Source organism: Camarhynchus parvulus, chromosome 3 (assembly GCF_901933205.1).
Source record: "Camarhynchus parvulus chromosome 3, STF_HiC, whole genome shotgun sequence".
Taxonomy (NCBI): domain Eukaryota; kingdom Metazoa; phylum Chordata; class Aves; order Passeriformes; family Thraupidae; genus Camarhynchus; species Camarhynchus parvulus.
The window spans coordinates 35,703,041-35,726,868 of NC_044573.1; the positions used below are offsets into that span (position 1 = coordinate 35,703,041).

A 23,828-nucleotide genomic window follows, 5' to 3' on the forward strand; every position below is an offset into this window, starting at 1 on the left:
GGGTAGGGCTGCTCAGCTGGCACCTGTAGGGAAGAATATAGTCTGGAAGGATCCTGTAGTAATAAAGATGCTTGCTGTTTGTTTTTACCTGTCCTTGTCTTAAATTCTTGTTCTATTGAAAATGGTATGTTTCAACAGCATTAACTAATACGTGTTACTATTACACATGCTCAGGCACATGAAACACTATACAGAAGAGCAAGTCTTAAAAACCCTGGGAACATAGGAAGGGTGGTTTTCATCTGACACTGTGCACCTCGATGTCAGTATTCCTACTTTGATGATGGCAACTAAGAAATTTTTCAGGACTGCTTAAATTGATACCTATGAAGTTTTTATACTGCAGCACGCTTGTTTTAAGCAAGAGTGCGAACTTGTTACCCTTCCAAAGCCAGCTTTTCCTAGCTGTTTTATTTCTGAGGAAAATAAATATCAATACACTAGAAATCCTAAAAAGTGTCTGGAATAGCTTTTTTGTATGTGTTAGCATCATTCTCAAAGGTCTGACCCTGGCCGTTTGTAAGACATTAATTCCTGATAAACAGCAACTAGTGGGGGTTTTTGTTTTTCTTAGTACACTGAGTCTAAGCCTAACTGTTGTGATATACTCAGTACATGAGGGTGATGTCCAATAAAGTCAATAAATTTGCCACCTATGAACAGTGTAGGAGTGACTCAGATGACTCCTTAGCAGTGTCTCCTTGCCTCCCAAAACAGTGTCTCAATCATCTCAGATACTGAGAATATTAAAAGCAGAGTTAGCAAGGATTGACTAAGCATCACGTCTGTTAGTAAGAATCCTCCTGTCAGTCATTTTGCAACTACTATGATTTTTGCTATACCCTTTCTATACTGAGTAAACACAGCTTTAGGCCATTTTCTGTACCACAGCATACATTGAATATTTCTGATAGTATTTGAATATTCTAAGACTGTTTTTCATCCATCCTGTTCTTTCCAGACTGTAACAATAAAAGTTTTATTGGAAGCTGTTGGTCAGATGGTGATCGTGTCAGGCACCTACACAACAGGCCTATGTTGCATTTGACATGTCTGAGGATAGTTGGCTTATTATATGAGTTTGGAAAGATGTGATACAGGGCCAGCGAGACTCCCATCCCATTGGGACCCACAATGAGAGATGAATTAAATACCTGGGGACATACTGAATGTCTCTTGGTTGACTTTGTGTACACATTTTCAAGTTGTGTACTTGAAGATGTACATCCAGCTTTTCTTCCTGAGCTGTTTTAAAGCAGTGACTTTAAAATGGAGGAACAACACAGATAAGTAGTATAGTGAATTTATCTAGTTCATGTTCATTCTGGATTTCTTGCTGATCATGATGCTCGCTCAAAAGTATATATATATATATATATCTATAACATATTGCAGCCTTGTCCTTCATGATCTGAACTTGCTCCCCAAATTTCAGTATCAGGATGTTCCATAGTTGACAGTGTAGCCTCCGTTAGCTCCAAAAAACATGCATGATCCAGACTGGAATAGCACCACAAAGCTTGCTTATTTTGGCAGTAATTTGGTTTGCTTATCTGGTTAAATAGCAGTATTTATGATCCCATTCCCAAGTGGGGGTGCATTACTTTTTTTTCAAGATTTCTTGGTAACATTAGTTTAAAAATAAGGCAGATTCTAATGAAGTCAGTAGCCATGTTAATTTGCAATAGCTAAGAACCCAGTTTAGGAGCTGTGTATTTTTTTTTATCATACAATTAGGTTTGAGCTGAGTTCCTGTTCGAAGTTTTTCCCTGCCGTGTTGCAGATTTTGCCTCTTTCCAGAAGAACCACCTCAAGTGCCTTCAGTGTCATGTTCATGTAACTAGGCCAGTCACAGGAGCAGAGCATCACTTCACCATTTTTTGTGGTGTTACAGAAGTATTTCAGTGTTTTAGGAGCAGAAGAAGTCATGCTTATATCTGGTGCTGGAGCTCTTGCTATTAGATCTACTTTTTAAAATTTATTTTCCTTGTTGCAATGGAATGTTTATATTAAAAGGCAAAATACAAACATTAGGATAAATTCAGACGTGAATGCAGATGTATTATACTTTTAAGGCCACTTAAAGATTTTCTTTTCTCCCTTTGCATCCCCAAGCACAAGTTTGTGATATCAAGATTATCTGAATCCTACTAAAGTAATGAAATAATTTATTTATTTTTTAACTTGCAACTTCTTTACATAATACCTCTGAATTACAACCAGAAATCTGGAGAGAAAAGAGTTTAGGATCAATTAGTTAGAAAGTTGGGGTACCACAAGTTAAGAAAAAAAAGGGAAAAAATGTAGGGAAGAGTCTAAACCAGAGAGATAGCATCACTGCTGTAGTTCACACCTCTGTGCCTTTTGTGAGTTATTGTTAGAATTGCTCCAATTAGAAAGTGGAAATAAGCTTAGAGCAGTTGTGCAGATCCCTCTGCGGCACCTCTGGGTTTCAACTTTTACCTAAAGCTTGTGGTGTTTCAGAGCACTGTGTTATAAGAATGTTGCATATGGCAGTGTGACAATTTGTACTCAGTAGGTCTGCGTAGGAGTCCCTGTGCTTTTTGTGTGCTTAGTAACAGGGTGGATGAAAGATGCCCAAACAGCTGGGGGGCATGTAGTAATGCTGGATAACTGCAGTACTCAGAGACAAAATTAATCTGCTCTTTGTGATGCATCCAGTGGAAATACTGTAATCTGCATGAGCAGTTCAAGGTTTTCCTTGGCAAGCCTGTTGGTGTGATTGAGTAGTGCTTACGCTTGAATTGTTGATAGGATGTAAGTAGAAAAGGCAAAGAGTGGTGAGGGAAACTCATATGTTCCCTGAGGTGTAAAAGAAAAGGAATTTGGAGAGTCTGATGAGGAACATTTCAAAACCCATCTTCATTTTCTCTAACACTGGTTACAGGAAGGGAGTTTCCTTCCATCCTAAGGGCTTGTTTGGGTAAGCATAGGCTATTTTTTAAGGATTAGGAGGCTTTAGGTGCTTGGAATTTGTTTTGTTACACATTGTTTTCATTAAATGAAAACATTTGGATTTGATTAAATTAGTTTATCTGGAGCTGTTTGAGGTTGTTTGAGTATCGAAAACAAATTAGATTATGTAATTACATGAACAAACTGTATTTATCAGCGGTTTCCTAGCTGCTTTGTTGATGATTTCATGCCCTATACTAGTGTTTCCAACCCATAGCTGTGGCAGCTTTATTGGAATTCATCTTGCAAATGTTCTTTTTCTATGCATTGAGCTGTTCAGAGTCTCCCTGTGGGGGCATCTTGATGCACCTTCTCTGCCTGGCTCATTTTGAACAGTGGTACTCAGCAAGCTGTGCCAGACTGGGAAGAGTTAAGGCTTTTGGATGCCAAAGGAATCAAAGCTTGCTATTACCAATTAAATGCCCAAGGATGGGAAGAATACTTAAAAGAGTTCGTGTTTTCTTAAACCCGTCTCCACATTTCTAAAGGATGTGTGCTCATTTATAGTAAAAAAAATAATTCAACTTGTTCAATCATATGTTGGCTGTTCCTTAAGAGACCATGGAGAGATTTAGCTCACAGTAGACCTGAGTGAGGAAATTGTTGCCTTTCTTAGATCCATTAATACTTCCTTTGCTTAGTTTGTAAGATACCCACATGTGAATGAAATTTCTTCTTTTCCTATGCAGACCTATCTTCACACTTTTATCAAGGTCTGAGCTAGAGGATTTCACTCTATAATGGATATTTTTATTTCTTCTATTTTCTTCTTTTCAGAGGAAATGGTAACAGTGAGAATCAGGCTTCAGTGTACCCTTTTTCTGAATGTCAGTTGAGAACTTACGTGCAAACCCAGCATCTTCAAATGGTTTCTCCCAAAAAGCATGTGTCTGGTTTCTGTCAGGAATGTCCCTTATGCCTCTGGTGTTATTCTGCCATTCTGTTTAGGATTTTTAGCCTCAATGACAAGACAAAACAAAGCAAAAAAAATTACAGGAGAGGTTGAGCTGTTCAAACATACCCTGGCTTTATGTCCTGCTTGTATCTTAAGTGGTCCTTTCCATGGGGCTCTTTGGTCTTTGTTAAACAGAGATTCCCAGAGCCTTGTTAAGGAAAAGCACTGGTTGCTTCCTCTGCCTTTTTGAAGGTTTATGCTCCTCCAGCTCACTTTTCTCAAATGGTCTGTGTGTATATTCCACTTCTAGTGAAGTTATGTGCCTGTGATTTCCAGCACTAGTGTAATAATCAAATGCAGCCCCTTCTCCTGGCCATAAACTACCTGAAGAAATCATGCAACAAGAGTGTGGGGTGCTTACACCTATTTAAAATATAAGAAATTTTATTTCAGTATTGTGTGGTTTGTTGTGGTTTTGTTGTTTTTGTTTTGGTTTTGTTTTGTTTTGTTTTGTTTTTTAATTTTTTTTTTAATTTGGTCTTTTGTTTTGAGGTTGGCTTTTTTTTTAAGTTCTCATAATATTTGCCACTTGAGATTGTCAAGTTTTCAGTTTAGCCTGGAGATTACATCCTATTTGTTTTTGCATGGCTGATTTGAACTTAAAATTGTATATTTCCGAATTTAGAATTTTTATTACAGAACTTTATATTCTCAGAATAGATTTCAGGTATTCTCACTTAAACTTCCTTCCTCATACATTAGGCCAGAGATGTAAATCAGTATCAGGTAACTGAGTGATTTACACCACATAATAATGTTGGAAGCTTGGAATTTTTATCTCTGTTATGTTTAAATACTGAGGCATTAAATATTCTTAATTATTTGCGTCACACTAGACCTTTTAGTGTCATTTGTTTACACTTATTTGCACAAATTATTTGGATGGATATCCGAAGCAAACAGTTACAAGACGGAATATGAACCAACTCTTTCCTGTTGGCATCTTCCAGTACTTTTAGCACAAACTTATTGCTCAAAAACAGAGCTTTTCAAGTGCCTATTCATTCATTACCCACCAGATTCCGGCAGGAGAGGAACATGTGAAGAGTGCCTGATGGTGCAGATACCTACACAATTTGGCCTTCTGCATGTCAATTGCTTTATAGGAACAGTAGCACGGAAGAAATTAATTTAATTGGGTGGAAATTCTGGATATATTTATGCTGTTTAAAAGGTGGATTTTGCATGTTACCTTGTTGCCTCGACCCTGGAGAGAGGGGGAAGAAAATCTATAGTGTAGACCTCTTGCACTCAAGGAATTCCACAGTGAAACTACTTTTGTTAGCCTTTGTTTCACTGTACTTCCTTCAAACACCAAACTGTTCCCCCCTTAATGCTATTTCATATTGTTTCATTGTGTGATTTTATTTTGCATGAAAATCACCTTGGTGTTCAACCTTGTTCAGGTGCATCTTTAAAAGCACTAAAATTCTTTGTATGTTGTCTCTATTACAGTGCAGCCGCTTGTTTGTGGCTGCTCAGGAAGAAATGGTACCAGAGAGAGAGAGAGGGGTGTCTGTCGTGCTTTAGTCACTGCTGTGGTCAACCCTCCTTCACTTTGCTCTGAAGTAACAGCAATTCTGTAAGGATGTCTTTTATATACTCAGATGAAGTCCCAACAAGGGCTGGGACCCAAAAAAGTAAGGCTTGTGCTGTTGTGGTAGCCTTCCAAGGTTGACTTAGTACCATTAGCACATTGTTACAGCTTGAAGTACTTTCAGTCAGTTTATATTAAATGTAAATATAAGATAAGACAAGAAAAATATTTAATATACTTTTGCAGAGCACAGTGAAAAAACAATTCTGGCAGTTTGCATTGTGATGGACCTATCTGGCAATCAGGCACTGGCATTCCAGACTCTGTCCAGGCAATGTGAGGCTGCTATGTGATGAGCCTGGCTGAGTGGGTATTTGTCAGCATTTCCTGGGCCAAGGGAATTGCACAGCCGGCTTAGAACTCCTTGGGCTGCTGAGTGTTTTGCTTTCTCTTCTTGCAGCACTCAACACACAGGTTCCTTTTCCAACACTGGCCTTCTATGGTATTCATAAGAGTAATACCCTGTGATTGTCCAGAGGTCACAGCAATTGGAATAATGAACACTAGGTTCTAAATTGCCTTGAATTATCTGCAGTTTGTTATTTTTATTGTAATTCGTTAGAGACCAAGCAATACCAATCCAGCAAAATGCCATGATTACTGTAAAGGCTCTTTTTTTTTAAAGTCAGAAACTTATCTTAAATCTGACAAATGGATACTGAACTCTATTTCTCAAATATTATTTGATTACTGACAAAAATGACCTTTGTTTGTCTTGAACAAAAACTTATGGTATTTGTCCTGTTGTTTTCACATCATTTAGTTCTTGGAAATTCTGACAGCTCGTTTACATTGTGATTGATTATAGCATCCCACATTATATTTTCAGAAAGTGCTGAACCATGCCTATTACTGCTTGTATCTCTGAGTTGAGAAGTATTTTTCATTTGATGTTGACATTTTTCATGTTTCATCTGATAATTTATATTGCTGTAAATGTGCAAGTGCTAGCTAGCACAGAAATAATAACGCTTGTCTTTATATTGGAGTTACAAGATTTCAATGCTTTGGAGTTTGTCTATGAAATCATTTCAGTAGAATCTCTTGATATTTTTATGATCTTTATGGTTGGATACAAATTAGCTTCTTTTATCTGAGAACCAAATGTTAAGCACAAATGTAGATCCTCTGCAAGAAATAGTTTTCTAGAGAACAGCCAAGACTTAAAGTCAAAATGGAAAATTTGTCCCCAGTACTTTCTATTCTTGGGTGAGTTTATTCAGACTTCCAGGAAAGGGTAAGTAGTCAGTTTTCAGAAACTGGAGGCTGACAAATAAGAGTATCTGTACCAAAGTGTGAGTAAGAGATGTAGCCAGACACCATATTAGTTTAGTGTCTTGTTTAATAGCATCATGAAATTAAAACAATAGCTTGGATATCTAAGGAAAGAATTGCTTTCTGTTTGTCATGGACAGAAGATGTGAATGAGGCAGAGGTCAGAGATCACAAGGAGGGGAAAAGAAGTGGTTCTACCACAAGGCACTTAAAAGTGCATGTCAGATGGATAGTCCTTCCTCAGATGTCTGAATGAAGAACACAGCTCTCCAACCCTATTCCTTTCCTCTTCGACTTGTGCATGATATGTGGTCAGACAGTACTGAAGCTAAAGTCATTAACAACATTTTTATTTCTGTTTTCCTTTCAGTTATTTGCCACCTTCCATGCATGAATGGAGGCCAGTGTAGTTCTAGAGATAAATGCCAGTGCCCTCCTAATTACACTGGTAAACTTTGTCAGATTCCCGTGCAGACTGCCAGTTCTCCAAAACTCTACCATCACCCGCAACAGGTGAACAAGGCTGTAGGATCACAAGTTATCCACTCTACTCATACTTTACCTCTGACGATGTCTGGACAGCAAGGTGTAAAAGGTAACTTCTTTCTTAATAGGTATTTTTAACTTGTTGGTTTTAATGGATTATTTTGCGTATTCAACCAGTAACAATAGTGCTGCATCTGCACGTATGAAATATTGGCACCACAACTGGAATTGTGAGCTCACCAGAATGTGAACGTATTTTCCTCAATGACTGAAATAATAAGAAATAACAGTGTTATTGAAAAGAGGTTGTAGGTAAATTTACTTTGCTTTATGGCACAATTTAATGCAAATTGCAGAGTCAAGGGATAATGCAGGGGATTTCTTCCAGAAGTGTAGACCTGTTTAAAAAGACAATGTTTGTGGCTGAGCAGAGTCCATAAATTGCAGTGTACCTAGACAGAGAGTTGCAAGTGATTCCATGATTACTAATGGAGGGAAGAGACCATGCTTTTCAACATAAAAAAATCTTAAATCTAATGTAAAATTAAAGAGACAAGCTGTATTTATCTTGAATGACTTAGTAGAGTCTTATTAAGTTAGTTTTGTGGTGAACTACTTAGTGTAGATAGGCCATGATATGATTTACTTAAATAGAACATTCCTTCCAGGTCAAATAACAATATCATTAAAAAAAAAAAAAAAAGAGTAGGGTTTTCCTACTGCTAATGCTGTGAAGAAGACAGCATTAAAGTCTGAAATGCATTAAAGTCTGAAAGTCTGAAGCATGAAAGTTCATTCAGCTTTGGATTACTGTTTCCTCTCGTATTTTTGTTGTGAGGTGAAAGCTTCTGATTACTTTGAAGAGAAGTGTTGAATTTATTTCTTATGTGTCCTATGGGTCTAGGTAGTATTTTATCTGGGTGCGATCTTGTCCATATAAAGTGATTTTCAAGCATCAAATATTGTATGTATTTCCACTATATTTCACAAATGCTTGTTAGATGTTGGCAGCAAAATTATCCAAAGAATTCACCGGCACAGAGCACGCCTTCCCCTGCAACTCAGATTCTCAACCTAGGACCTAATGTGAATTTTGTTTGCTTGTTTGAATTGCCAGATCGATTCTTGGTTAAGGATCATTTTAAAATTACTTCTTCAAGGTTGGTATCTTTGAATAAAAAGAAAATATATAGGGAAAGACGTGAGGAGGTTCAGTTACTGGCAAATAGTTTCTGAATAACATTGCTAGAAGATATTTGTGATAAATATAATCTAATGTAGTAATTCGGTATTCAGAAAAGGACAGAGCTGTGCAGGAACTGTTGACAGTATCCTGGAAATGCAATGCTTTGTAAGTACTTTTGAGTACCTCCTCCATCTGAAGAAGAGACTATAATTACCTAAACATTTAGCAGAGCATCAGTTTATTTCTCTGCCTATGCAGTTCCAGACGAAATAATTTTAGACAATACCATGGACCACAACACCCAAATTTTTAATACATAGTTATTCTTCAGATTCTTTCCTAAAATGCACAATAGGTTTCTCATTGCTAAAGAGTCTGACCTCTTGAATATTTTTTCCTGACCTTCAAATCCTCATAGGAATCATTAGTAGTCACAATGCCTTTTCTTCTCTTTACGTGTCCAAATGAGGATGTTGGATTGTTGAGAGACGAATATTTTATTTCTTTAAAGGAAAGAATAAAACAATTCATCCTGAAATGGCTGGCAAAAATAAAAATGAGCACATCTAGGCAGTGATCCAAGGCCTGGAGAGGATTGTGATAATAATAGTGCATGGGAGAACCCAGCCTAAATTTGATATTTTCAGCATCTGAACATCTCTGGATGGATGGAGACACTAAAATAGAGAAATTCAGTGATTTCTTTTGAGAAACTATTTTTGAATCACTGTTTCTTTTGAATCACTATATTTTTTAGATTTAGCAGCTAGAAAAACTAGTTGAAGGGATCCCTCTTCATACAAAAAATATTGGGGTGAGTTTTGTTCTTTTTACAGACAGACTAGGCTGTCTTGTCTTGCCCTCCAAACCCAGTCTAACAGCCTGAAAAGGACCTCACTGCTTCTGCTTATAACGCTGAAGCTTTCCCCTGTGGGTTTGCCTCTGGCAGACCTCATGTAGGTATACATTTTGCTCATGGGTTGTTTTCAGCTACAGGCAAGATCTTTACCCTGCAGCCATATTTTGCTGACTTTCTACCATCTTCTTCCTGATGTTTCTGTCTGAGGATGTTGAAAATTTTCATAAATGAAACAATGCAGTGTAAAAATAAGTCTGTTTCTTTTAAGGAAGTCCTGTGTGAGACCAATTAATACTGATAATGTGCATAGAGAAATGAAAATAATGTCAAGAACCAAAAGCCCTTTCTCCAAAATATTATAATTTTACAGTAGCTCCAATAAATGAAATAAGTCTCCTGAGGAGTGGAGCTGAAAATACCTAATCAAGTTCTAAAGAACAGTTCAAACTTCAGGAGACAAGGAGATAATCCAGAAGACTGAACAATGCAGTGTGCATCATAGAGAAAGCTGTGTCAAGTGGTATTTTTTGGTTCTTGATGTTTGGAAGGGGTGCTGCCACTGATGGATTGTGTGGCCTCAAGCAGCCTGTGCAGTACTTGCTGACAAGAGAGGCCCAGCCAGACACAGGAAATGCTAACTTAGTTATGCAGCTTACAAACTCCATGGCTTGTTACACACCTCTCCTCCCTGCCCACCCCAATAATAATTTGATTTACTTTAAAGGGCATTTTGTGTTCCAGTGAAAAGAGGCTTAAGGGTCACAAGCAGTTCTGTGCAGGTTGCATTGACTGGAGGGTCTCGGTCTACATACCCAGACTTAAAACTGCAACCATATTTAAAAACGGAAGTGTCTGAAAATCATTTCCTCCCCCTTTATCTGCCAAACCCTGAATTCAAAGTTCAACAAAGGGAGTGGTGATTTTAGATGGTTGAGATGCTGGCAGCTCTTGCAGGGGCGAACTTGGGACTTGGCAGGTATATAAAGATGAAGGGATGAAATCTGAAGCTTTTTCTGTGTTCCAGAGAAAGATGATGGATCTGAAAATGAAAATAAAGCTTACTATATATCCAAAAATAACCTAGTAGAGTATGAATTCTGGAACTTTGAATGGGATTCTTATTACACAGTATGACCACAAATATTAATGTCATACCAGCCAATTTGGACATCCATGTTTATCTAGCAGTCTTTACAATCCTATAATGTTGCTCTTTCTTTCATGAAGATTTTTCGTTTTCTTGCTTTGTTAATGAGATTCAATGTGTTCTTTAGCCTTCCCTCTAACCCCCAAATTCGGGCTTCATTTATATTTCAGTCACTTCAAGGCACTCTGTAAAAATACTGATTTACAAAAAATAAATGTCTTAGAGGTGCCTAATATGTCTTTTTCACATATTTTATTACCAATTTCTCTTACGTGTTTTTCCTTCAATTATTTTAGTGAAGTTCCCTCCTAACATAGTGAATATCCATGTGAAACATCCCCCTGAAGCCTCAGTTCAGATCCATCAAGTGTCAAGGATTGACAGCACATCAACAGGACAAAAAGCGAAAGTACCTCAGCCAGTACATCCACAGGTCTCTTACCAAGGTCTTCCGTATCAGAAGACCCAGAAAGGACATACAGCTTACACAAATCAACAACCCATTCCTCATATGTTTCCTGTTTCAGTTAAAACTCAGCTTGGGCACTGCTTTCAGGAGACTGTTGGGACACAGGTAAGAAATGTTTGCTAAGGCTTGCTGAGACAGGTAGCCTTAAAACTCTATTATAAAGGAATGAAAAAAAAAATCCAACAATTGGAGGGAAAGGACACATGTGACATTCTTTTCTGAAAGAAAATTATTTTGAAAATGTAACGTTTTTATTAAGTAACATTTTTCTGAACCTCTTTCTCCTTCAAGATAATGTCTTTATTTTCTGTGGACCTGGGTCCCTGACATTTTGGTTTCAATTATTTTTTTCCATAGCTTTTTCTTTTTCTCATGGAAATTCCTATTCAGCAACTTTATATGTTTTACAGTATTTTAGACTAATGTTTTGAGTCTGTTGAAATGTGACCATTGAATGGAGTAGAAAAATCATGAAAGCCAACTGATTGTTCACTAGAACATTAAAACCTTAGTTCACTTAAAAACACTATCTTCACATAATGTTATTCATATGACTATTCAAAATTGTGTATCTTCTTTCAATCCTGAAAGCATTTTAATAGCAACACGTGGTTTTATATTTGCATATATATTTGAATATATATATATAGAGAGAGATTATAAGGATATGTGAAAAGATTATTAAGTCTGTAAAATCCTGTTATTTATTGGTTATTACCTTTCTGAAATGTGGCTTTTCAGATCAAATGTCTTTAAGGTGAATGCACGCCTCAGACTGAAATAATGTGTGAGGTTTCACGAAAAATCACTGGTTTTGGGACTTAATGTTAGAGAATAAGTATGTTGTTTTTCAGGCTAAAAAATACTTTATGAGTCTATCATTGAAGATGTGAATTTTAAGTTTATCACAAGGGTTGCTTTGCTTTTGGTCCTTCCAGTAATATGCACCTAACGTTAGCCAATTTTCAAGCATCAAATATTGTATGTATTTCCAGTATATTTCACAAATGCTTGTTAGATGTTGGCAGTAAAATTATCCAAAGAATTCACTGGCACAGAGCATGCCTTCCACTCAAAGGGACATCACTCATGGCTCCTGAAATGTAGGACTGGAGCAAAATGCCCTTTACAAGTGTTTCTTCTGGCTGCATCTTCCAGCTGAGAGTGAATTTTATTAAAGTCTCTTAAGTTGTGTGCAACCTCTGCCTTCACCCCACAGAAAAAAGAGGGAAGAGCCCTCAATCCCTTACTCACAGATGGGCAAGGAGGTTGAAAAAGACCAGTAATGGGGAACAGATACGAGCAGGAGTAGGATGCAGTCAGAAGCAGGGTGAGGGTGACATAGTTGTCAGGTCCTAAGGTGCTGAACTCCACCTGCTATAAGCAGAATGTTGAACTTGAAATCAAAGTTCCTTAGTCTCAGTCTCCTGCCATCTCTAACCAGTTGACATGAGGATGCTTAAAAGTAATCCATTCTGCAAAATGCAATGGAAGAAGTTAATTTAAATTTAATTTGGTCATTGGACACCAAAGATTTTTTTAGAAGACCAGAGTTAAGTTTGCATATGGCGCATTAAGACTACTAATTTTCAAATGATTGGTTTGGGATCTACAGTTTTAATTTACACTGATGAGTTCTGTGTGCTTGTCTGTTTCAAGTGTATTAAAATCTTCATTTTTTTTTCAACAAGTGTTAAAGCACATGATCAAATGAAAGTTAAAAAATGAAACAAGGCCTGTGTTTAGGACCATTTATCTCTATTTCCTAAAATGATCAACCTAAGAAGCATGGCATCATAATGTGCAATCCTAAAAATCTGGAAATAAGTGTGATAATTAATATTGTTTATTATTTTTTTATATTTCTCTTTGTACTCATATATAAAGGAATACAAAGTTACTTCCTTGGTCTTACACTCTGCAGTGGGCACTGTTTTATCTCCTATCTCCTTTTAAAGGGGGAGAAAAGTGAAAATAAGCTTGCATTACCCTCAGGTTTGACTTGGAATCTTACTAAATGCTTAGTCATCAATTTTTATAACTTTTTTTTCAGTATTTCCCTGGAAATACTCGAGAAAAGGTAGTGCCTCCTAGTTTAGAACAGGGCATGTTCTCAGTTTTTACAGATTTCATTGATCAGTGTCAATCTTGAAGAAGGGCATAGTAAGGATTTCAGAGGCATTCTGTTACAGTGATGGTTCAATTCAGAATTGGAGTTGCGGAATGGCATTTTGTAGAACATTCATTTAGGACCTTGCCATAAATATAGATCTAAGTCACTCATTTACCTTTTAAGTTTGAATCTGAAATGTTACTGTTTTTCTTGCAGCCAGTCAATCCTTATTATTTGTGTTGAATATGCCTTGAACTGGGAAAGGCAGGGGTTTTTTTTAAGTGCTTAATAGACCTACTCTTAAAGAATTAGCTCTTCAGTTTCTTTCATATTTGCTTTGTTATGTCTGTGGATTCTCTCTGTTTATTCAGATGCAATACTAAAATGAGCTTTCCCTATTAGTAGCAATGTGTTACAAGTCCTTTCTGGATTTGATACTGGATAATTTTGATACCCATACTTAGTTCAACAATCATCAGTGTTTATACATTTTTTTGCAGGGTGGGTTGTGTATTTGGCTCCAGAAATGTTTTATTAAATATCCTGGGATCCTGAGACGACTTCACTGTCTGTAGAGCAGATTGGTTGAAGGATTTGTGTGTGGCCTCTTGTAGACAAGTCAACTAAGTTGATTAGGGCTTTGCTGAACTTACTCTTGGTCTGCACTAAAAGCACAGGATTAAAACTGTATCAGGATCTCTTTTGTGGTTTTGTGTGCATGTGTAGCTTCTAGCATTTTGTGTGTCTCCCCATCCCTTGTTCTCTCCTTCTTCTTCTTCCTTGAATTTCAGCTGCTCTTCAGTTACAGGTCCTTTCATTTTAGTGCTCTGAGGTTTTTTCATACTCTTCAGTGGAATATTTTTCATCTCCCAGCACATTCTTCCTTGCCCCACCTTAGTTAAATTCCCTTAATGTATCTCATTCAAAACCAGTAGGATATTCAATTTCCAAGACAGGGCGCATTTTCTGCAGTGAATTTCCAAGCAAGTGCATACTGTTACAGTCAGCAACTGGAGCCACCTGAACTGAAGTTCAGAGGACATTATGGCACAGACAGTTGGAAATCTGGTCATATTGCCAGGCCTACAATCACTTTTCATTAATGACATAGCAATTCTTTCAGACCTTCTCTTTCCTTAGCTGTCTGTAGTATCATAAGTGACTGTAACCAAAGACAGCAACCATGAAACAAGCTAGTTAAAGGTGAATGAAAACATGTCAGTCTACCAGCTCAGAAGGACAGGGAGAGTAGAGGGACAAGAGGAATGAAATTTCCCAGTTTAATAAGAATAGATAAATAAAGACATAAATTTTTGTAAATACATGTACGCACGTGTGTATGTGTTGTTTAACTGTGATTGTTTTCTGAAGCGTCCTCAGCACTGTGCAGTAAAGTGGAAAGAAAACTACAAAAGTATCATTACTATTTGAATTTTTAAAAGGTATTATAGGAAGGAAATAGTTTTTTGGATGGTTCTGTTTTGTTCTCAAGTCAATTCACTTTTCCTGGCTGCCTCTCTTTTCTCTGAGTGGAACACTCAGCATTTATTTCTCCTCTGGGAGATGTTAATGGTGATTGCTCCAGGATAACTTATCATGTTACATGGTAGCCCACAATGATACGTCCCACAAAAAAGTTGTGGCTCATCAAACTCTTTCCTAGTACTGCAAAAATTTTTACAGGGTATATCATAAACCATGTTAAGCTGCAGCCCATAAACTTACTGTTGACATAAAGATATAGGAAACAAACCTTTACCTAAACTTGCCCGTTTTTATATAGAAAAATGATGTAGAGGAAATAGAGACTTGAAGTTGAGAAATGGACATAACGGAAGCAGTAGGAGAAAAATCCCAAATAAGATGGAGAGAGTAAATTTTTGGAGAACACTCTATAATGGTGCCTTCAAAAGCTGGAGACAGGATGTAGTGTCCTGCAAAATATTTTACAGCCATGTAGTCCTTTATTTCTGAAATCCTGAATTTCTGAATAATAAAAATGCCTTCATTATGACACAGGATATCTTATTTCCCAAAATCCTTCTACACTGTCTGTGGTGTACCTAGTAAAGGTTGTGTTGATATTCTTGAATCCTGTTGATTTTGCATTTAATTTCTTTGCATTTAAATCAAGAAAAGAATGCACTTGCCTACTGTCCATGAAAATCCATATAAAGTTAAATGAGCGCTACTTTTTTCACCCCTTAAGATCACTTTGAAGTGTTTACTAAATATATTCATGTGTTTTCCATTTTCCTATGGTTACTGCATTGCAGTATTATTATCTCTAAAAGATGGGTTTTACCTCAAAGTTGTTTGGGTCTCTTCATTGCTTCAATGTGAAAAAAAAATTCAAAATGGCAAGAAATTGGAGAAGCTGATAGTGCAAAAAATTCATCTAAATCAGGCTCTGTCTAGATTCACATGTAATGCTGTGCTCTTCCACAGATATTTTTGGGTATTAGGTTTACAGAAAGAAACTTCTAGCGATCCCAGCATCTGTAGTTTAAAAACAAAATTAAAAACCATTGTTATTTTAGAGAGAGACAGATACTGAAGTTGCTTACCTTGATGAAGGGAGCACATAGCAAAATGTCCAGAAGAGAAGCGGGCTATGAAGTCATGTCTGCCTATGCTCGTTCATTCCTCCTCATGTAACTGCTGAGAGGAACTGGACTGCTCTCTGAAATGATCCCTGCAAGAATTTCAGAAAAACTGTGTTCTGATCTCTCCTTCTTGTTGTGGTACTTCAAATTCAAGTCAGTTCCAGGTTGCTGTGTTGGGGTATATGTTCCATTCCTCACTTTCCAGTGGTTTGCTGCATGATGCTTTGTGCTTCCCTTGCAAAGTGCTTTAAAAGGTGTTGCAGAAAAGATCCACACTTGTTACAGCTCTGTTCAAAAGGACACAAGAGTTAGAGTTGTTTTGGTATCATGAAGTGAAGTTTGGTGGATTATAGTGATACTTTGAAAAATCATCTTGAAGAAAATCATAATATAGCATCTATTGCAGACAGAAGAAGTGTATTTTGATAGATGAATGGTTTTAATTAATTGGTTTTAATTATTTAAATGGTTTAATAAATAATATTAATGATGAGCACTAGGAAAGACTTTTGAAAATTATTGCATTGTCCATTTTTCAGTGCAATCAAAACACTCACATATGCATTCAAATGTGTTTCAAATGCTGCTTAGTATGTCTGATCAACAGATATTAGTTAACCAACATCTTAAGTGGGATAAATTTCTACGGAGACAGTTTATTTAATACTTTGTTTCAGCAATGTCTTTTACAGGAAACGTTTGTTTTGGTTTGAGCAACACATTTCTGTCTGCTGTCAGACTTAATAGACTACAAAATAAAGCCAAATGATAGGTGGCAGCTGGAAAAGGTCAGAAATTATCAACATTGTATCATGGTCAAGATTCTGACTGCAAATCATTAAGCATTTCCTTCATTCTGACATGGGCATACACTGACTGGGTACTTAACTTTAAAAATATGCGTACAGTTTTTAAAAACTGGGCTTAGATAGTTGATGAGTTTTTCATGATGGGAAATATTAAACAAAGGCATCAAAAATTTTTAGTTAGAAATCAGAAGAGCAAAACATGTTGGTAGCCCTTAAAGCCTAACCCAACATACTGATGCTACTGTGTGCAATACAATCATAGCGTAGTGTGGAAGTGATGACAGCAGTGATTCGCCTGTTGAAGTTATTCATTCAACTGTAAAGCATCCCTGTCGAACTTCAGATTTAAGAAAACATTTCCTGGGGAGGTAAATTTCAGGTATTTTGTTTTTTTGACAGCTGTATGAAATGAACTTTGGTATTTATCTCCTTTAGGAAGGAGAAGTGATACAATTTTGTGCTTCGTACTGGTACTTTTTCTCTTAGAGCACTTTTAAAACCTCTTTTCTTTAGAATAGTCTTAAAAATACCATCTCATAAAATAAAATAACTGTCTGGAATTCCTTGAAGCTCATGGTTTGGCTTCTGAAGTTCTTAAACAAATAGACTGTCAGAAATTGGTGTGGATTCATTTGCAGGATTAATGTTTCATTTGCAGTAGTTTCTTTGCAAGATCAATAGTCTGAAATATCAGAAGATTAAACATGTATCAGATACCAAAAACACCAAACATTGTTTTAATTACTCAAATAGAAGAAAGCTGGATAATTTTTACTTGCTTATGAAGAATGTTCTGCTTAAGCCAAAACAAATTCTTTACCAGTTCTTCTGGAAAGTCTGGAAGTAGTTAAGTTTCTATCCTCTACTTATGAGACAATGCCTGTTAGTGAGCCAGTGCTACATGGGATAACGCTCTTCATTTGTAACAACCTGTCATTCAGCTGGTCAGTAAGCTAATTAAGTATGTCTGTTAATTGTTTCAGTAATACAGTGTATTAAGTTTGAGGTTTCTTGCTCTGTTTGTCGTTCCTATAGGAAAAAAAAAGAAGCAACAATCCAAGGTCTGTGCCTGTTGAATAGTTTGCAGAAAGTTAAACAGTGTATCCATTCACTTCTGCTATTGTGGTATGTGAAATGCAGTCTTTTGAGCTGAATCCCAGAGTCATTAGCTCAGGCAAAGCACCTATCAATTTCAATCATAGCTAATCATGTGACACTCCCTTATTTATGTCTATATTGTGGTTTGAACTAACAGCTTGTGACAGGGATTTGTAGATGGGTCACGCAGGAGCGGGAGTCCCAGGAAACCTTGTGGTCCCTTGGCCAGAATCCTCTGCGGTTCCACTGAGAATAACTGCCAGACTGGGCTCCCTACTGCACTTTACAGGGAGCTGAATAAATTTCCTCTACTGCCTTAGCAGATGAGTTGCAAGGATATAATCCTTCCTTTTCCCTGCCATTGGAAATACTTGCAGTGCTGGTGGCAATACACAGCTTAGCACTCTTAGGACTGAGGAGATGGGCAGAGGCTGGAGTCTGGACAGGGTAACAGAGAGGTGATGTGGCTTGGGGTGGCTTTTGTGCAACAGCACAGGGTCAGCCAGAATTTCAGTCTTCCAATGGGAATATTCAGTACTTCCTTCAGTTATATAAAATATTGGCATAGGAGGCCAGGCACGCATGAGGAAAAATATGTGGATTTGAAACAATACTTTCAGTGTCTCTGAGTGCTTTACCCAGGAAGAACTTTGTTTTATAGCAGTACCATGTGTGCATCATACTGCTACTACTGCTGAGCCTCTTTCAGCACAGTTGAGCTCTTTTATACCAAACCTTCATGACTTCTTTGCCTTCTGAACGAGTAAGACTTATTTCCAAATAATAAGCTTATGACAGAGATATCATTCATGAAAATCTGTACTCTTTTCCAGGAGCCCTCAGGAATACAAGCTAGATTTGTTTAAAATATGTGTAGATGATGGATAGAAAAGTGTAAATCTAAGATTAAAAAATGGCATTATCTTCCTGCATAGTCCAGCATGCCTGTGTTTAGCTTTCCTGCTTATTTTAGGCCTATAAGTGTGTGTTGGAGTTGTGTAGAATGGTGAAACAAACTAAAAAATAGTTATGGATTCCTCCAAGTGACTTTTCCAGTCACTTGTGAGTCAGAGACTGAAAAAGACTGTCTGAAGAGCTAATGAGTTCGTCTTGGTAGTAGGAAGTGTGTTAAGACTTTTAAAGTGGAAAGGAATTACCTATAAAAGTTTTTGAGAACTGTAGAAATAGAGCTTCAGTTCCTGTATGCTTAAGGCTGCTGAAAGGAGCGAGCATCTTAAGAAAACATAGCTGGCTAAGGAACAGTTTGTGCAGTGCCATGAGTGCTTAGAGTATCTGAAGCACTACTAGATGTACCAGAGAAATCAGGGGTTAGTAGCCACAAAAGAACTCTGTTTCTGCTTGGATTAGGACTTTGCAGAGCACTCATGTTTTGTGATGTATATCTCCAAAATTACACAGATCTTAAGGCAATAGGAGCCCCATGTGGGAGTTGCTTTTCCTTGTTGCCCAATTTCTACAATGATCTGGATGTTAACCAAATTATCATTGATTCTTCAAGCTTTAATTCACCATAGAGGCAGTGGGAGCAGCAGCTTTAATCATTGCCAGCTTTTACTGACAGAACTGCAAATCACAGTTGCCAGATGACTCAGACTTTGGCATCCTTATTTTTGCTCATGATTTTTATATGGAAATTTGAAAAAGTTATGACCACAAAGATCATGATTTTCAGTAGAGTGCAAATACTGTAGCACCACACCTAAATTATAAGTGGGCTTTAGTCCATCTTCCTCCTTCTCCCCTCCTTTTTTTTTCCCTTCTTCTCTTTTAGCTTGTTACAATTAGATGACACGTTTTCTATTTTGGGGAAAAGGGAAAAAAAGTGGGGGGGGGGGGAGCAGTTCATGATGACATGTTGGCTCTCATGTTAGTGGAATCTTGCCTTGACACATGCGAGCTCCTGGGATGTGTCCTTGAGGTTTTGACCTTGAAGAGAAACACTGGGTGTTAGGTAATGTGCCTCACTGCCGAAATGCTCCATTTCTGAGATCATAAGGGGAGATGCAACCCCAGCCTTGATTCCTCCCATTGCTTTTGCAGAGTGGAGAGTTGTAAAACTGAGGTACAGTGAGGGGAGAAAAGCTGGGTGCAAAATGCTTTAGCTGACTCTTGATAACAGCCACAGTGTACGACTTTAGCAAGTGGCTTCTCTGTCTTTGAAGAAGCTCTAGAAAAGGGATGGAGCATCTGCAACTATAAAGCAAAGGTAGCTGTGGTTATAAAGTACAATGGTCATTCCTGGCGCATGCCTGCCTGGGATGCAGGTTGAGAAAACCAACATTGTGTAAAGATGTAGCTTGAACTCTCGAAGGTTTTAGGGTAACCACATAGAGGAGGCATTATGAGTACTCTCCATCTGAAAGATTTTTTGAGCTTCTGGGATGTGCAGCACAATCTGTGTATCCTCCAGCTAGGGCGATTGGAAGAGTTTATTTCAGTTTTGAAAACAGCAGAGCTGCTATGGCAGAGGAAATTTTACAGAATTCCCCATTTCTGCATCTTGATGGTATTTCTGAAGTACCAGGCTGGGAGTTGCCTATGGAAACAGAACTCAGTGGACTCTGACTGACAGTCAGATGGTCAGTGGTCAGCCTTGTATTAACCCTACCAGTGCCTAAGCCAGAGGAGTGCAAGACAGCTGAAAGATATGCATTCACCTAGGGTAAGCCTGGGCCTGCATCTGAAAGGTGGGACTTGCTGAGATACTCCACTGTTTTAACACAGCCAAATACTATCAAGGCAAGGACTATTTCCCATCCCTTGCAACACAGGAAAATTTGTCATCAGACCCACTCCAGACAGTAATGTGAAAATATACTCCTAAAGTTGCACAATAACTGAGCAGTCTGTTTGAACCTGTTTGGCCACTCTGTTCTTTTGGCTGTTCATGTGCCATGCCAAACTGAGATCAAAGCATAGGTGGTGCTAACCTCTATGTGGGTAGTGGGTAGAGGCACACCATAGCCATGCCAAGTTGCCCTGGTGCTAAAAACTTGGGCATGTGTGGCTGGTTGTCACTGAGATAGAGGACACTTCAGACTCCTCACACATTCCTTGACACAGATCTAAGCTTCACGTGCTGCACATGCTGAGCTGCAGTCTGATGTTTAAATAGTGAACTGGTGCTGCTTTTAATTTGTTGTGATACTTCAGGATGTGTCTGGGGAGTATCTGTAAGAGAAAATGACTGGGATGATGCTTTGCTGGGCCTCTCCATGCAGAGGGGTCCCTCTGATGAGTCAGAATCCTTGTAGAGTAGCTTGCTATCCTGTTAGTAGTCACACTGTAAAGCTACATAGGGAAGTTTGCTTTAGAAATATCATTGCCTTATGTGTGACAGTATGATTAAGAGCACATTGGAAAAATTTTGGGAAAGCTGGAGGAAGCTGTTAGTGCCTATGTATTCAGCATGTGTGTGCACTGCAGCATGACTGTGTTACCAGCTAAGTGAGAGCAACCACAAGGCCACAGCCTGTGGCATAGGATGAGCCAGCTGTCTTGAGCTGAAAGCTGTGTGGCAATGAACATTTGGGTTAGAGGCTTACACACTGTCAGAAAGCAGAGTTAGATTAGGGAAAGTCTATTCACGCCATACTGAGGATTCACACTTCAGCACATTAGAATTGTTTGCTGCAGTGCCTATTTATATCACATTTGCTTTGAAAGTATTACTAAGTGCAGCTGTTGTGGACTTCTCCTGGGCTTTATGTCTTCTATTGTATACCTAATTGGCAGGTTTAGATGTTTGGGGGAGTCTTTTTAATGTCTGCAGCTGAAATACATTTAAGCTTTCTTTACCATGCAAAATGGAAGAAAATTGCAAAAGTCAAGAACATAACTAGTATGCTGTAAGCTTCCAACTATTAATAGTCTTATCATTATAAATTAAGACTTATCATTAAAATTAAGACTGTCTTCATTTATGATGAAAACAATAGCTGCCAATGGTGAATATGCTCATTCAGTGGAGCATGACATACTGTTTTCTTCTGGTTTTTTCTCCTTTTCAGGGTGACATGGGGGAAGATAATAATGTCACTTAATTTATTCATGCCTGTGCAGACAGCCTCTGCAACATGTGAGCACCATTTTAGTTCAGTTAGGAGCTCCATTGAATCTTCACTGTCTCAGCAAAAGTTTGACCAAAAATTACTGAAAAAGAACGTTGTACTGAAAGTGAGTGTTGTAAAGTATCACTAACCAGAGTATTCTTTACCTGACTATTTCAGTGTGGCAAAGCACTTCCTGGCCTTTCCAAGCAAGAAGACTGCTGTGGAACCGTGGGTACTTCCTGGGGTTTTAACAAATGCCAGAAATGTCCCAAGAAGCCGTGTAAGTGCTATTTTATTGTTATTCTTGTGGCTTTTTCCCCTCAAGTTGTATCTTCCTTTTTTTCTGAAGGGAAAAGTACCAAAGGAACCTAGTAGAAAAAATATGCTATAATTTGATTAGGGACAGGTTGTAGAAACTGGAATTCCCTTGCATGCCAGCAGAGTTACAATATGCACGCACTTGGTGCAGCCAGCAATGTTGACGTCATAGGGTTTTTTCCCCTGTTTCTTCCTCCTTTGAGTCAGTGATGGACTGTTGCATTTACTTAGTGCAGGAAGAGTAATCACATTGATTTTCCAGCTGGACTTCTTTTTTTTTTTTTTTAAGTTTGCACCGAAATCTTGAATTATAGAGGCGCCAGTTTCTGCTTGGAGAGAATGCAGTGACCTCTTGGGACTGCAGATGAAATTTCATGTTTGGAGCCAAGGTCTTCCAGGCTCTAAATTGCTGGTTGCTTTTTTAAACTCTGCTTTTGAAATATCTTCCCCAATAATTAGACAATGACAAAGACTTTCTTCAGCATTTCATTATGATTTTACATCATATTATAATGAGAAAAGAATTTAGAATTATTTGCATGATTGGTGAGGATAATCTCTTGAACTTTTTGTGAATTACATTATTGTTGCACAGGAATAGTAATGCTTCTGTGTCATGTCATATTTTCGGCATTAAATGAAAGATGGGAAAAGATAATGTGATCTCTGTTTTGCAGATGGACTGGACCTGCATTTACTGGGCCAAAAATAGGTCATTAAATTGCAGTAATTTTTACCTACTTCATCTAGGGACCCTGTTATTCAGATAGCAATGCTGGAAATATGTCCAGTGTTTGATTTTTTTGGAAGCATGTGTTTCTCTGAAAGTCTTAATGTGGATGTAAATACAATTCCAGCAGAAAATATGGTATTACTCCTATTTCTCTGACTCCTCCTTCCATAGGAAACTCTGAAATAAATTTGTGGTGACTCAGTCTGATTTGCTAGTTTCTGAAACATTTTGTGTGTTTGAGTATGTCTATCTTCTGACATGCTTTAGAAAGAGAGCCTCCTTGGGTGTTTGAAGGTCATAGTTAGTAAGACTCAGGTATCTATTTTATTCCTGTAGCATGTAAATACAGTTTCTAAAAGGAGCATACATGCCAACAGTATAAAATTGAACAAAGACAAGTGCCAGATTCTGCACCTGGCCCTGGGCAGCCCCGGATGTATGTACAGACTGCAGAGTGAGAGGCTGGAGAGCAGTGCCAGTCAGAAAGTTGAACGTGAGCCAGTGTCCTGGCAGCCAGGAGGGCCAGCCCTGTCCTGGGGGGCATCAGGCACAGCATCACCAGCTGGGCAAGGGTGGGGGATTGTCCTGCTCTGCTCTGAGCTGGGGCAGCCTCACCTCGAGTGCTGGGGGCAGTTTTGGGTGCCACAATGTAAAAAAGACATTGAACTGTTAGAGAGTGTCCAAAGGAGAGCCAGGAGGATGGTGAAGGGCCTTGAGGGGAAGCTGTATGAGGAGCAACTGAGGTCATTTGGTCTGTTCAGCCTGGGGGAGACTGAGGGCAGACCTCACTGCAGTTACAGCTTCCTTGTGAGGGGAACAGGAGGGGCAGGCACTGATCTCTGCTCTGTGGTGACCAGTGACAGGATCCGAGGGAATGGCCTGAAGTTGTGTTAGTTGAGGTTTAGGTTGGATATTAGGAAAAGGTTCTTCACCCAGAGAGTGGTTGGGCACTGGAACAGCTCCCCAGGGAAGTGGTCACAGCACCAGCGTGACAGAGTTCGAGAAGGGTTTGGGTGATGCAATTGAGCTACGACTGAAATCTAGTTCATCAGAATCATAGTGACAAGTGAAATGTTGCTTATTTGGGATGTAGGTGTGATATGAGAAAAATCACAAAAGCTTGAAATG

The 23,828-nt window shown here is 38.3% G+C and overlaps 1 protein-coding gene across 7 annotated transcripts in view; it reads left to right on the plus strand.

Annotated features, from left to right (window-relative positions):
• The window catches only part of LTBP1 (latent transforming growth factor beta binding protein 1), a 188,933-nt gene that overhangs the window by 76,741 nt on the left and 88,364 nt on the right, over positions 1–23,828 (plus strand). For 6 of the 7 annotated variants that reach the window (XM_030944876.1, XM_030944878.1, XM_030944877.1 and 3 more), the window contains 3 exons: positions 7,174–7,398; positions 10,778–11,055; positions 21,827–21,929. In XM_030944876.1, coding sequence (XP_030800736.1) covers positions 7,174–7,398; positions 10,778–11,055; positions 21,827–21,929 — 606 coding nt within the window. The remainder of the gene's footprint in view (positions 1–7,173; positions 7,399–10,777; positions 11,056–21,826; positions 21,930–23,828) is intronic. The other variant, XM_030944880.1, reaches the window with a different exon arrangement.